This window comes from Bos indicus, chromosome 27 (assembly GCF_029378745.1).
Source record: "Bos indicus isolate NIAB-ARS_2022 breed Sahiwal x Tharparkar chromosome 27, NIAB-ARS_B.indTharparkar_mat_pri_1.0, whole genome shotgun sequence".
Classification (NCBI taxonomy): Eukaryota; Metazoa; Chordata; class Mammalia; order Artiodactyla; family Bovidae; genus Bos; species Bos indicus.
Genome location: NC_091786.1, coordinates 8,054,336 through 8,069,060, shown reverse-complemented (window position 1 = coordinate 8,069,060; position 14,725 = coordinate 8,054,336). Strand labels below are relative to the sequence as shown.

At 37.8% G+C, this 14,725-nt stretch overlaps 1 protein-coding gene across 1 annotated transcript in view; it reads left to right on the top strand.

The window, feature by feature from the left end:
* The window catches only part of VEGFC (vascular endothelial growth factor C), an 85,556-nt gene that overhangs the window by 62,655 nt on the left and 8,176 nt on the right, over positions 1 to 14,725 (top strand). The window contains exon 4 of the mRNA XM_019953582.2: positions 10,890 to 11,041. Within this exon, the coding sequence (XP_019809141.2) occupies positions 10,890 to 11,041 (152 nt within the window). The remainder of the gene's footprint in view (positions 1 to 10,889; positions 11,042 to 14,725) is intronic.

The window sequence follows — 14,725 nt, the reverse complement described above, 5'->3', positions numbered from 1 at the left end:
AAAAAGATGAAGATATAGACACGTCCACAGCACTAATCATCCAGGTGCCCGCCACAGAAGGAGTGCACACCCCCTTATAGGAGCCCCAAAAAACCATGGACCCTCTCACCAGAAAAGAAATGAAAATACAGACACACCCACAGTGTTTGCCCTACAGTTTTAGGGAGTTGGTTCTCTGACCCTTAATCCTTAAGTGTTCAATCAGACTTTAAAACAATTTCTTAATGTTTAATAATATTAAAACAGTTGATTAACTCACTTGTGTAATTTTTAAGTGATTCTTTTACCAACCAAAAGTGTATACTATAAAGTGCAGCTCCATCTTTTTTTTTTTTTTTCCGCAGTTCCATCTTTTAAAAAGATATATTTCTTTAACAAATTGAAAATAAATTTTTCCTTTTTTTCCCATTTATATTTAATACAAGCAAAAGTCAACATTCTATTTCTCTTACTATCAGCTTACTAAATATGTGTTTACATGTGTGCTAAGTTGGAGTCCCTTAGGTAAAAGTCTGAATTTGAGAAACAAAAAATCAGTTCTTTGTTAGTAAGCAAAACAAACATATTTAGTCTTCAACAAACCATTAGTAGTTTTCTGTGACCGCTGCATATTTATTCTCTAATTAGGTCACTGGTCTAATTAGGTCACATATTCACCTAATTGGTATCAGAGTGAAGGTTTTTATGTACGGACAAGTATTAACACAGCATACAAACTGCTCTGCCATGTTGGAGGCCTTAAAGGGGTTTGCTGCTAAGTCACTTCAGTCGTGTCCAACTCTGTTTGACCCCATAGATGGCAGCCCACCAAGCTCCCCCGTCCCTGGGATTCTCCAGGCAAGAACACTGGAGTGGGTTGCCATTTCCTTCTCCAATGCAGGAAAGTGAAAAATGAAAGTGAAGTCGCTCAGTCGTGTCCAACTCTTCGTGACCCCATGGACTGCAGTCCACCAGGCTTCTCCATCCATGGGGTTTTCCAGGCAAAAGTACTGGAGTGGGGTTCCATTGCTAAAGGGGTTTAGGCTTCAGAAATTCTAAGTCTCCAGGGCTAAGAGCATTTAGTGCTAAGTTTAAGTGCTGCTGCTGCTAAGTCGCTTGAGTCCTGTCCGACTCTGTGCGACCCCATAGATGGCAGCCCACCAGGCTCCTCTGTCCATGGGATTTTCCAGGCAAGAACACTGGAGTGGGGTGCCATTGCCTTCTCCAGTTTAAGTGCTATGTTTAAGTAAAACAGAATTTGATCCAGTAGCCTCAGTACTTAAACATCAAATGTGGTATCTTTTTCCTGGAAGAAAATTAAGTCTACTTTATATCATATGGAAATAGTTCTGGCTGTATTTCACCTTCTTTCACCTCAAGACCACAGAATTTAGGATTATTTTACAATACATTTATGATGATGTTACTATTCATTTTACCTGCTTCCTCCCTATTATCTGCTCACAAGAAAAACAATCGGAATTTGCTGCACCATTTTAGATGTCTGTCTGGTTTATTGTTGTTGGTTTATGTTGTTTTCCCATTTTGTTTGGATCCTTTTCAATAGACTTGATACTTACAATAATCACTTTTCACAGTTCTTATAAATTCTGATCTGAAAGCAGCAGTTTTTAACTGTGTAACTATAAATAGTAGGGTAGTTTTCATTTTAGTACTTCAATTTTTAAAAGATTTTCAGGAGTTTACAATTAAAAATTTGAAGTCAGTTGGGAAGGAGGCACTTAGTCTTCTAGGTCCTGCCCTGGGCACCCTCCTCTGATTGCACATGCTCTCCTTCCTCAACTTCTCTCTCTGCTCTTCTGGGGATCCCTCCCCCAAGTCTTCATCTCCACCTCAGACTTCTCTTGTGGTTTCCCCACAACCTACTCAACCTCCTGACTGGGCTTCCCCCAGACAGTCAGAGTCAGTCTGATCCCATCCTATCCCATCCCTCACACACTAGATCCCATCCTATCCCTGCCCCCAATCACATCCTCACAAATAAGTAAATAAATCTTTTTCTTTCTTCAGTATTCTCAGTCTTAGTAAATAATGCCATTCTTTTATTAGTCCATTGATCTGATTTTTCTTCCTTTCACTAAAAGCCCAATACCTTTCCAACATCTCTGGGATCCATCAGTGCCTTTAATCTGCTGACCTCACCCTGGTCTGGACCACATCCATCCATTACCAGGACCATTACGCATGGACCAGCTGCAAACTGATGTCAAAGCCCCCTTCCTTCTTCCCTTCAATCTCTTTGCCACATTATAGCAGTGTTTCTTCTTTCTAAATGATAAATCTGACACTGCTCAAAACTCTCCAGTAACATTGCCTATTGACACTGAGCCAGCATACAGCAAATGTGTAGGTAAACTTGTCTTTGTGTTTGAAACATCTCCTTACACACCACTCCATATCCCCACTTGTCTAGCTAATTTCTACTCGTCCTCAAGCCTGGACATAAATGTCATCTTCACAGCATCCTGTCCTATGCTTCAGTAGCAGTCTTTATTGCTCATCCAACATAGCATCATCACCTTACCAGTCAGATCATTTTACTTCCCATGCTCTAAACCCTAAGAAAGCAAAGACTGTGTTTGGTTATCACTATGGGGCATAACAGTGCAGTAGTTGGTACACAGTAAACACTGGGCACTAAATAGAATGAATCCTTAGATTAAAAGGAACAGATTTGAGGTCAAAGGTAGAGTTTTAAATAGGCTGATTTTGAATCATCTGAGTGGTAAGTAGGTGGAGATACCAGAGGAATGCTGCCAAGTCGCTTCAGTCATGTCCGACTCTGTGCGACCCCATGGACTGCAGCCTACCAGGCTTCTCCGTCCATGGGATTCTCCAGGCAAGAACACTGGAGTGGGTTGCCATTTCCTTCTCCAACCAGAGGAATATTGGGCACATAATTTTAGAATCCTACAGCAGTGATTGGATCTTCAGCTATAGATCTGGGAAGAAACCTCACATTGATGAATGGTTTTTTGGAGCCTTGATGTGGTTGTTACTGCTTAGAGAATTCTCATATCAGGAGGGACGATTGAAAGCCAATGCTGAGGGATGGCCAACATTCAGTCGTTGATAGTCCCATCTGTTTCTCTCTTTGGTTTTGTAACTTCATGCCCTTCTCCAACCTGAAGAATCCACTCAGATTTTTTTTTATAGGAAAAGGGAGAATTTGAATTTGAATTCAATTAAGCAAGTGTGGCGAAGCACCTACTATGCAGTGCCTATCAAGAAGGTTCACAAACCAAGGAGAGCAAGACATGAAACTGCTGAAGGCACTGTTTCTGTCTTTGACATTTGACCTAATATAATTATCTGTTTTATTTTCAGAGTAGTATAAATGGGAGCATGTGATGATTGTTTTCAAACATAAAAGGAAGTTTCTTACTGATATTTTCTGAAGAAGAAAAAAAAAAGGTTTTGTTTCGTTACAGGAATTCCAGACATCTTTTGGCACCAAATCACCAACTAGAATCATATAAACTGTAAGGACAATGTACCTTAAGTAATGTACAACCCAAGTTTTTAGTAGAAATTTACAGAGCATTTTTATGGTGCTTCACGAAGGGGGCAGGTTATCAGCATGTGTGAGGAAGCCAGCCGTGAGCTGCAAAGTAAAACCACATGCACTAAGCATTCCAGAGTGAGCTAATCGACAACAACTGCTTCAAAGTCCTCCCCAAACAATATCTAAGCAACTTTGAAAAGTCACACAGATCGGATGTCCTCCTGACCTCGTTCCTAAACATATGCTTCAAGTGTATTTTCTCATGAGAAGTTGTATGTTTAAGACAGATAACCAAAAAGCAGAAAGTAGGTTTTGAGGAATGTAAATTATTTGATGGCAGAAACAGAAGGCATCTGCTTTCGAGCCAACATTTGAATAAAAAGTTATTTAAATGTTGGTATTGCCATTAAGCAGCTTCACTGAAGATGGGAATGAAAAAAGAATTGCTAAATCCATGGGTTTCCCGTGGACATCTTGGAGTTAGAACCAAAGAAACAGTGCATGTTCATTCATGCTGACAGAAGAAGCGGCTCAGTCTGGGCGCTAAACTTCCTTTCCTCATTCTTGTGTACAAGAACCACATTATTTAAAATTCCATATTGCCATCTTAAAAAGAAACAGCCATTCTATTTTTTTGTTATTTTATAAGGAAATTAAGCATACAGATTAGCAAAACTGCTACAGATATGTTGGAGTTCAAGTAAATGTTTCCTAAAATTGTCTTTCACTGCAAAAGGCACTTAATCCTAAGTAAACTGCAGCAGTGGAGTGAAACTTAGGAGGATTATTTTGCACTGCTGACAGGGATAGTTCTTCCATTAATTAAACAGAACACTAGCAGTCTGAAGGATTCATTTATTACATTCATATGCATTTAACAAGTGGAACGCAATTTGTTTTGAATCTTTAGCTAAGTAGTATTTGGCAAGAACAGTTGTTGGAAATCAGGTTTTTTCCAGATGTGGGAAAAGAACTCTAGACCAATACCAGTTATCAGAAGTTTCTTTAAGAATAACATTTGCCTTCAGAAGAAAATTAATGCATCTATTAGACATAACACTTTTTTCCGACTTAAGGTACTGATCATGTCCACAAGTTTTATTCATTAATTCTAAAACTCCTGAATTGGCATTTTTATTTTAACTGTATTACTGTATGTACATTTTATGTATAAAAACATGTAAAATGAATTCAATATCAGATGTCCTAATAAGGACCTGCTGTCTTCCCAGACCTAACTTAAGTTCCATAACCTCTTGATACCTGGCCATATGGTTAATATACTCAGTTGAAAGGTTAAAAATAAACCCTCAATTTTCCTCTTTCCCATTTGGAGGATGATTTGTTTAAATGTTGTGTCATTTTTCTATTGGATTTTGCAGTTATTAGTCTTTAAGCCGTGTTAGTGGCTCAGGCGGTAAAGCGTCTGCCTACAATGCGGGAGACCTAGGTTTGATCCCTGGGTGGGGAAGATCCCTGGAGAAGGAAATGGCAACCCACTCCAGTACTCTTGCCTGGAGAATCCCATGGACAGAGGAGCCTGGTGGGCTACAGTTCATGGGGTCACAAAGAGTCGGACATGACTGAGCAACTTCATTTCACTTTCTCTGCAGTTATTAGCCATGCTTTCTGGGGCTACACATTGTGTCTACGTTTAATTAACAGGCTCAAAGTTGGAATATTTAAATTAAATCCGGTAGTGAGATACTAGTCTCTGAAGAAAAACTGGTCATATTTTGAGATAAAAGGATGTTGTAAAGAAAGGCATTTTTTGTGTGTGTCATATCTGTAGCTAAATATTCAAACATTCTTTAGAATTTGGTACTAACCTGTAATCCAGGATCTTCTCAAAAAAGGAAATCCTATACAATGGCACCCCACTCCAGTACTCTTGCCTGGAAAATCCCATAGACGGAGGAGCCTGGTAGGCTGCAGTCCATGGGGTCGCTAAGAGTCAGACACGACTGAGCACTTCCCTTTCACTTTTCACTTTTCTGCATTGGAGAAGGAAATGGCAACCCACTCCAGTGTTCTTGCCTGGAGAGTCCCAGGGACAGGGGAGCCTAGTAGGCTGCCGTGTATGGGGTCACACAGAGTTGGACACGACTGAAGCGACTTAGCAGCAGCAGCATACCTTTATCTTACATAGCCTGCAAGAGAAGTAGAAAAAGGAATTGTTGCTTTACAACTGTTGCTACGCTGGGGTAAACAACCTATTGTTTAAAGCTTTATTTGAAGTCCATTCTTGTTGGTGGGAATGGACCATTAAATATTCTTATTAAAGAATTCCAGTTGATAACAAATGAGGACCTCTCAGTTGGAAATGTTTGTCATTTCCTCCTATTACAGTTTTACTGAATACGCAATCAAAAAAGTTTTTTCAATTTCCATCCATGTTTAAATGCCATCTTTATGTAAATTCTTTTCATCTTCTCAAACCCGTGACTCTTAATGAAAGGCATATACTGATAGTATAGCATCAATCCCCATGGTGAGTTTTATTATTATTTAGATGTGAAATTATATACAAGCTAAACATCCATTGTTCAAGAACAATTCACTGTATGACATCAAACTATTTTGGGAAACTCATGTCCAAAATATCAAATTATAATTATCATCATCAATTAGTATTTACTAGGTATATGTATATTCATAGAATTATTAGCTAAAACTGAACACAGTGCATAAACTTTGCACTCTATGAGTTTAAATTTAAAGTAGAAAGTACTGTTGTGCACACATTAAACAATCTGACGATAGTACAAAGATTTTTATTGTATTAAAGTATAAAGAATCTATTGTTTGAAACACTAATATGTTTGGCTACACCTTAACTCTTTTGAAAGAAAATTATAGTCACTGTGTGGGTTTCAGCCGTTATGTAAATAGCAGGCAAAGAGTCCATAAAGGAATTAAACTGCAGGTTCATGTTTACCAGCAGCATTTGTGGTAAATTATTTGGTATGTTTATAATTCTAACCTAATCTCATTATACATATACAGAGATTTATTTTCCAAATTCGCTCTTATTGTTAGTTTTACTTAACTATGGTTTTCAGTCATTGATTGATGAAACTGTTATCTTCAGCTGACATAGGTACAATTACTCATTAATGCCCACACCTACAGCACATCTCAGTGAATGTTTCTAATTTTTCTAAAGTTGATGGATGATTAAAACTAATTATCAAAAATCTTTCTCCTTTTAATATTGGTCAGAGCCATCTTTCTCTGGGCCCTTAAATTGTTTCCACGCTGGCACAGTCAAGTAGAGAATTAAGGAAACCACTTGAAAACTCTCAGGTCAAAATTTGGAGGTGGAAAATGTGTTTCAAGAGAAGAAAAGGTGTTTTACTTTAATTTTCAGCCTATTTCTTCCTTTTGATCAAATTAACTTAATTCACCTGGCCAATTACCTACGTAGACTCAAACAAGAAACATTCCTATAATATCAATAATTAAATTTTTATTTCCCTTATTTATAAATAATTTCTTCTCCTAAACTCCTCCACAGTTCTAATGCTTATGAAAATGTTTAATTTACAGGAAATACACAGTTCTCTGTAGTGACTTTTTTTTTTAGTGCCCCTTCACCTGTCCTTTTATCCTTATAGCTAGTCTATTCACCAACCAGAATCCCTTCCACCCTTTGAAAGTATAGGGCCAGGCTTACTTCACTGGGAATATGCTTCTCAATGTGCATTTTACTGATCTCTGTCTCACCAGAACAGACTTCTGTTCCCTGGTACACACCTGGTGCTTTGTGCTGGGTCCTGATTGTGGACATTATCCACCCAGGAATGGCTGAAGTCTGTACGTGATCACTGATCATGCTCCTTTACTGTGCCGTCTCCCCTTTGGAGGTCATGCCAGGGTGGAACCTGGTTTTGCAATAATCATTGAATGGAAGAAGGATGCAGCTGAGCTCTGGGGGTGGGAAACCATCATGCACTCTTCTGCAATAGCTGTTATCTCAAATGGGGCCTTATCCTTCACTGTCAGGCCTTGTTCTGCCTTGTGTCACTTGAGATAATGCCAGATCTTGCAGTGTTTTTTATATGCAGAAATGCCCTTGTGGTCTGAAATGTCTGATCCCTCCCGCCCCAATCATATGAGGCAACCTTTATTGTTTCTCCATCCCCACCTGATCCTGCCCTTTGACCCCTGCCTGCTACAGCCCACAGAGCTGCCTTGTTACCCAGTTATCTCCACTCAGTCCTTATCACACTTGAGGACGTGTGACCCTGTGACCACACAGGGTCCTCTTCCCTCCACTCAACAGTACCCTATCCTGGTTCTCCACGTCAGGTCATAATTCTTCCCAGGTGTGTTTACTAGTTCATGTATCTTTCTTCATCTTTTACATGTTCCCTGTTGCCCAGGTTTCTATTATTAGACATGTTCTGTTTTCATTCAGAATGATCTCACCAAGTAATGTCATCAGTGTCCAAGACTTTAATTCCAGTCTTAATACCAATGGCCTTTAAGTGGCTCTCCTAAGCTCTGGGTACATATATCTGGGTACAGAAGAATTAGACATAAATTCTTAGGTTTTTGTGAGCTGACCTATACATCTTCCTATCATTTCCACTATGACAGGGTTTAATTAATTTGTAAATATAAAAATTAAATAAAATTAAATGAGTTTAGAAAATGCTTATTTTCTAAACCACTTTATATTTTTTCTATGATGCTGTTTCCTAATGTAGGATCCAGAGACGTTATAAGAAGTAGAAAAACTATAGTATATATAGATAGTACAGAATTATATTCTCTTAAAATAATTAGGCATAGTGCAAAAGATTTCTGCCAATGTGGTATTTTACCAAAAAAAAAAAGAGGTTTCCTCCAAACTACATAGACAAATGTCTTTTTAGAGAAGAAACTGGTCAAAATTATAATACTAGGATATGTTGAGATCGTATGTTGAGATTTCTCTGCAGAATAGAAAGTACTCTGGAAAATATCTAAATTCTTGAGAATGTGTGGAAATAACTCCCATCTACAGAGCAATCAAAATATGTATCACAATCATGTACATGAGCTTATATAATTTTTAAAACAGTCCCATGAATTAATGGGTGAAATGTCCTGTATTGACTGATTTTAAAAGAAATACTCAGCTTCGAGAAGCTTAAATGACTTTTCCAAGATCACACAACTTATAAGTGTGGTTGCTGATAAAGTGCCCTCTCTGTATGTGAGCCTGTGCCCAAACTCCTCCCAAGGCACTGATGCTAAGAAAGTAGCTGAAGTTTTACATGAATATATAATAAGTACATTTCAAGTGAAGAAAATGTACATTTATTATTTAGGTATTTCTGTATTTCATTCTTCAAACTTCATTTCAATAAATCTCCCTCTAGGCATGAACAAAACGGACAACTAATTCTATTCCCTAAATATTTGCCATGATCTTTAATGGTTGCCATGAAATTACAGCAGAAGATGGATTCACAAGGCTCTAGAGTGTTGTCTTTTTTAGCACTACTCAAACATCCATAAAGATACCAAGTAACACATGGTGTAACTGTACTTAAAATACTATAAACTGATAGTTTCAAGCAGGTAATGGCCAGGATTTCGCTTTTACCATTATTCAGTTCAGTTCAGTCGCTCAATCGTGTCTGACTCTTTGCGACCCCATGAATCGCAGCACACCAGGCCTACCTGTCCATCACCAACTCCCGGAGTTCACTCAGACTCACGTCCATCAAGTCAGTGATGCCATCCAGCCATCTCATCCTCTGTCGTCCCTTTCTCCTCCTGCCCCCAATCACTCCCAGCATCAGAGTCTTTTCCAATGAATCAACTCTTCGCATGAGGTGGCCAAAGTACTGGAATTTCAGCTTTAGCATCACTCCTTCCAAAGAACACCCAGGGCTGATCTCCTTTAGAATGGACTGGTTGGATCTCCTTGCAGTCCAAGAGACTCTCAGGAGTCTTCTCCAACACCACAGTTCAAAAGCATCAATTCTTCAGCGCTCAGCTTTCTTTACAGTCCAACTCTCGCATCCATACATGACCACTGGAAAAACCATAGCCTTGACTAAACGGACCTTTGTTAGCAAAGTAATGTCTCTGCTTTTCAATATGCTATCTAGGTTGGTCATAACTTTTCTTCCAAGGAGTAAGCGTCTTTTAATTTCATGGCTGCAGTCACCATCTGCAGTAATTTTGGAGCCCCAAAAAATAAAGTCTGACACTGTTTCCACTGTTTCCCCATCTATTTCCCCTGAAGTGATGGGACCAGATGCTGTGATCTTTGTTTTCTGAATGTTGAGCTTTAAGGCAACTTTTTCACTCTCCTCTTTCACTTTCATCAAGAGGCTCTTTAGTTCCTCTTCACTTTCTGCCATAAGGGTGGTGTCATCTGCATATCTGAGGTTACTGATATTTCTCCCAGCAATCTTGATTCCAGCTTGTGCTTCTTCCAGTCCAGCGTTTCTCATGATGTACTCTGCATATAAGTTAAATAAGCAGGGTGACAATATACAGCCTTGACGTACTCCTTTTCCTATTTGGAACCAGTCTGTATTATTACTGATCATAATTTAGATTTTAAGAAACTTTGGGATTTAAATCCTTAGTTTTAATTAATCTCTAATTTACTTGTATATTCAACTTAAAACATTGTTTTTGTGGAAGGAAGAGAAAAACTGAACTTCTCCATTAATAAGGCATTCAGAATAAGATTTTAAACAAAATTTGAGACTCTAATCCACCCTCATGTATGATGTCCTACCCTATTCTACACTTATATTTTCATAATGCTTTTGTAAAAACAGCAGAAATGATACTTTATCTATTAATGAATGTATCTTTCTTTTAAACATAATAAACTCATTAGATATATCAGAAAATATAAAGCTAGTTTGAAGTTGAAATTTCATTTGGAATGAAAATCAATTTTACACCTAGGTATTTTATGTGTGTGTACTCAGGTTATAGAAAATAAGACTTAACCAAACATTTCCAGGTTTTGTGGCCATTAGCTTTGCTCTTACACCACAAAGATATTTATATCTGTGCCATTTTTTAACCCCCTGGAATAATCAAAGACTGAAACAATCCTTTCTTCCTTGAACACATTGGTCTGTCACATCTCTGTAATCATTAGTTGGTTATCAAAATTCTAATATGCTTAATAATAGGGGCATGAGATAAGCACATGGACTGTTTACTGTTCTGATACAGGATATTGATTCGACACAAAACAGTTTTTACTTGTAATCATAAAAAACTTTAGCATCCTGCATACATTACATGGCACTCCCTAATCATGAAGAGTTAAGCTCGCTCTTTTTGGGCTCCAACACTTACCACAGAAATGCTTTACAGTATCTATATAATTTTTCTTCTTTTTGTCCCTTCTTTGTAGTTGTTTGAAATTACAGTGCCTCTCTCTCAAGGCCCCAAACCAGTAACAATCAGTTTTGCCAATCACACCTCCTGCCGATGCATGTCTAAGCTGGATGTTTACAGACAAGTCCATTCAATTATTAGACGCTCCCTGCCAGCAGCACTACCACAGTGAGTATGACTTTGATCTGCTTTTTTCTGCATCCTCTACTAACATAAAATTACTTCCAAGTAAACACAGGTGATTAAAAGAATTTTTGTGAAATGTGCTATATTTCTCTATCAAATAAAACAAGACAAATTTGAAAATGCACTGTGAACATAAAATTAAACTGAAACAGGAAAACCTATGTTATAGACAAAATAGCTTACCATATAAAGTAAGTATTTGTCTGTGGAAAGACACAGATGCCACCAACATTTAACACTCATACAATCAGGTGTGCAAATTCATAGATGGATGTCAAAACTAAAAACATTTGAGTCTTAAGATTTTTGGCCCAAAACAAAAAGTAAACATGAATATATTATTTTATATCTTTTATAGCAAATTCAGTTGCCTTTCTTCCATCTCAATTAGTTTTTCACAACATATCAATTCATATTATTTCAGCAAGGATTGGATATTGAAATATTAATACTTTAAAAATTTTTTCTTAATATTATTTCATATTCACTCTCAAAGAAACATTTGTTATTCAACATAATTTCCCATCCTATTTTTTAGTTGGTTTTATGGTTTAGCATATACGGCACTATATGCTTCATTAGATCTTATAAAGAGCCTGGATAGAGCATAATGGATTGCCTCTGTGAACAATTTGTAACGAATTGTTACGCATTGCCACCTGAGGCCTAGGAACTTTCTATCCCCAAATGAGAACCCAGAACTTTGTTCTTTAGGACGGCCAGGGCATATAGCACAGGCATGTAAAGAAACCTTGTATAACTCCAACATTTATAATAAAAGTATAAATAAATTGATGAGTAAACATATGCATCACCAAAAACTTTTCTAGGAACCTTCCCTTTTAGGGGACTTGACCATAAGCGTGATGTGCTAATGGCATCCCCTGCTGCATCTCTTTGTGCTGCTTTACTTAGTGTGAGAGGTGGAAGTCCTTACCTTTCCAGAGACACTTTAGGTAAAACTCTTGGGTAGCCTACTTTGACTGACAGAAAGGAAAAGATCTTACAGGCATCTGTGAATAAATTCACACTGATGCAAGTACAGACAATGGCTCCCTGAAGTAGTAGAGAGATTTCATTCACACAGTCCTGGGAATTCTAGTCACTTGTATCCCTTGGCAAGTCATCTAATCTAAGCACTTCAGTTATAATTTCTGTGCTAATGGTTTCGAGAATTACAATGCAAGATCTGAGCATTTTGCTGATTATATTAATTATAGTTAATATTTTATCGAAGTCCCTTTTATATGCATGCATGCACTTCACTCTTGTCTGACTCTGCAACCCCATGGACTATAGCCCACCAGGCCCCTCTGTCCATGGGATTCTCCAAGCAAGAGTACTAGAGTGGGTTGCCATTTCCTCTTCAGGGGATCTTCCCCACCCAAGAATTGAACCCACATCTCGTACATCCCCTGCATTGGTAGGCAGGTTCTTTACCACTGCTGCTGCTGCTGCTAAGTTGCTTCAGTCGTGTCTGACTGTGCAACCCCATAGACGGCAGCCCACTAGGCTCCTCTGTCCCTGGGATTCTCCAGGCAAGAATACTGGAGTGGGTTGCCATTTCCTTCTCCAGTGCCACCCTTTTATGTAACTGTGTTTATTTATAATCATATTAGATGTAATAGGTACAGAATCAAAGATTTATTATGTCTGTTTATTTACCTCTACATTATTCATAGTAATGATCTTTCACATTCTTTGAGGCCTTGGAATCACACAGTTGTCACTAATTACTTCTTTTCCTTGTATCATATCCAAATGCTATTGATTATTTTGGGGGAGAGGGGAGATAGCCACTCCAGCCTAAACTGACCATTTCATTTCCATCATTGCCATCCCATCTACTTCTTTCTGCATGGATTTCTGATTTAATGAAGTGGTTTAAGTACTGTCTTTCTTGTACCAAATATGTCTCCAGTTGCTGAGTAATGTCACAAGTTAGCTTTAAAAGGCATCATTTCATTCACCTGACCAGAATCCTTTGGTGACTTTCAACTTCCCAAAGAACTGGACACCGATTTTCCACCTCTGTCATCTGGCATCAGCCTTCCTTTCTTGTTTTGCTTCCCATTCTTCTCCAAGTCTGTGTTTCACAAAGTCTGATTCCCTGAAGACCAAGCTCATTTCCTGCTCTGTATCTTGTTTCTATTCTGGCCTAGCTTAAAATAAATGTCCTTTCTTTTCTGCCTTTCCAAAGTCCTATCCATTTCTCAGAGTTCAGGTGGTGGTCTTTCTCCTGCCCCTGTCTTGTCCAAGCATCACAGGTACCTTTTGCTTCTTGAATACCCACAGCAATGACTGTATTTACTCTGTCCTTGCACAGATTTTTAGGGCTCTGTAAAAGTTGCATGTGAAACTGGTTTGTGAGATTATTTTAGGCAGGTTTATGTGTTCTATAATGTCCAGCTCATAACACTTAAGAATCACTGAGCCATGCCTACTTCAGGTCCGAGCAGACATTGTCTCGCTTAATGCTCACCAAAACATCTATGAAGCTGGTGGTAGGATTAGCCTTATTTTACCGATGAAGCAGATAATCACACCCCAAACTTGGGGACTGTAAACACATATACTACACTCATCAACAAATGCTTGCTAAATAACTTACTCATCTGTATATATCTCATAGCATTTGTGTATTTTACTCATTTCTTCATCATTACTTGCACACTGCATGCTGTTCGAGGTCAAGAAGAGAGAAAAAGAGCAAAAAGATCTTGGGTCTTGGGGTAAACCAGAGCTGAATGAGGTCTGCCACTAATTAGCGTTTTAAGATTGGGCATTTCATGTCTCTGAATTTCAGTTTGCTTATATATAAAATGTAAAGATATAAAAAGGGTTGAAGGAAATGCGGCATACTTCTACTGTGCTGAGAATGGTGTCTAGCATCTGAGAGATAGTCATTAAGGGGCAGATTTATTATCATCATGAAGATTCATGTTGAATTCATTTCCTTGTCTCTGTGTTTTTCAGTGAGTTTTACTGCATAAAATTAAGAATTGTATTTTATATTCCAAGCCAGTACACACAAAACTGTGTGTATAGCAATATCTAATTATGTATATGTCATCACCGACTACATGGACATAAGTTCGCTCTGGGAGTTGGTGATAGACAGGGAGGCCTGGCGTGCTGCAGTCCATGGGGACAAAGAGTCAGACGACTGAGAGACTGAACTGAACTGAGCTGTGTATATATGTTTGTGATATTCATAATATATATAAAATTTTAAAGTAGATGTCTGTATTACTTTACCTATAGTTATGCAGCCATATAAAACTATAAAAATAAAACAAAGTTTTGTTTTAAATTATTTCCTTTATTATTCAACCTTTTTTTTTTTATTATCATCCCTTAAGGATCCTTTTATAGACGTTTTTTCCTAATTACCTACCCCATGAAATTTTAATGCCACAGACATATTTACATCTCTTTATATATCTTAAATATGTCTGGCCTTTATACATTAAAGAGGAAATATAAAGGTTTGTTTTTTTATTCAGTATAGGATTAAAAAGGACAAAATAAAAATTTTATAGTGAAAAGTTAAAAAACAATGTAAAATCTGTTAATACTGAATATAACTTTATAACTATGTGCTGGGAAACATATAAAGTAATACATTTACTTATAAATGGTAATATATCAAATTACATATGGAAA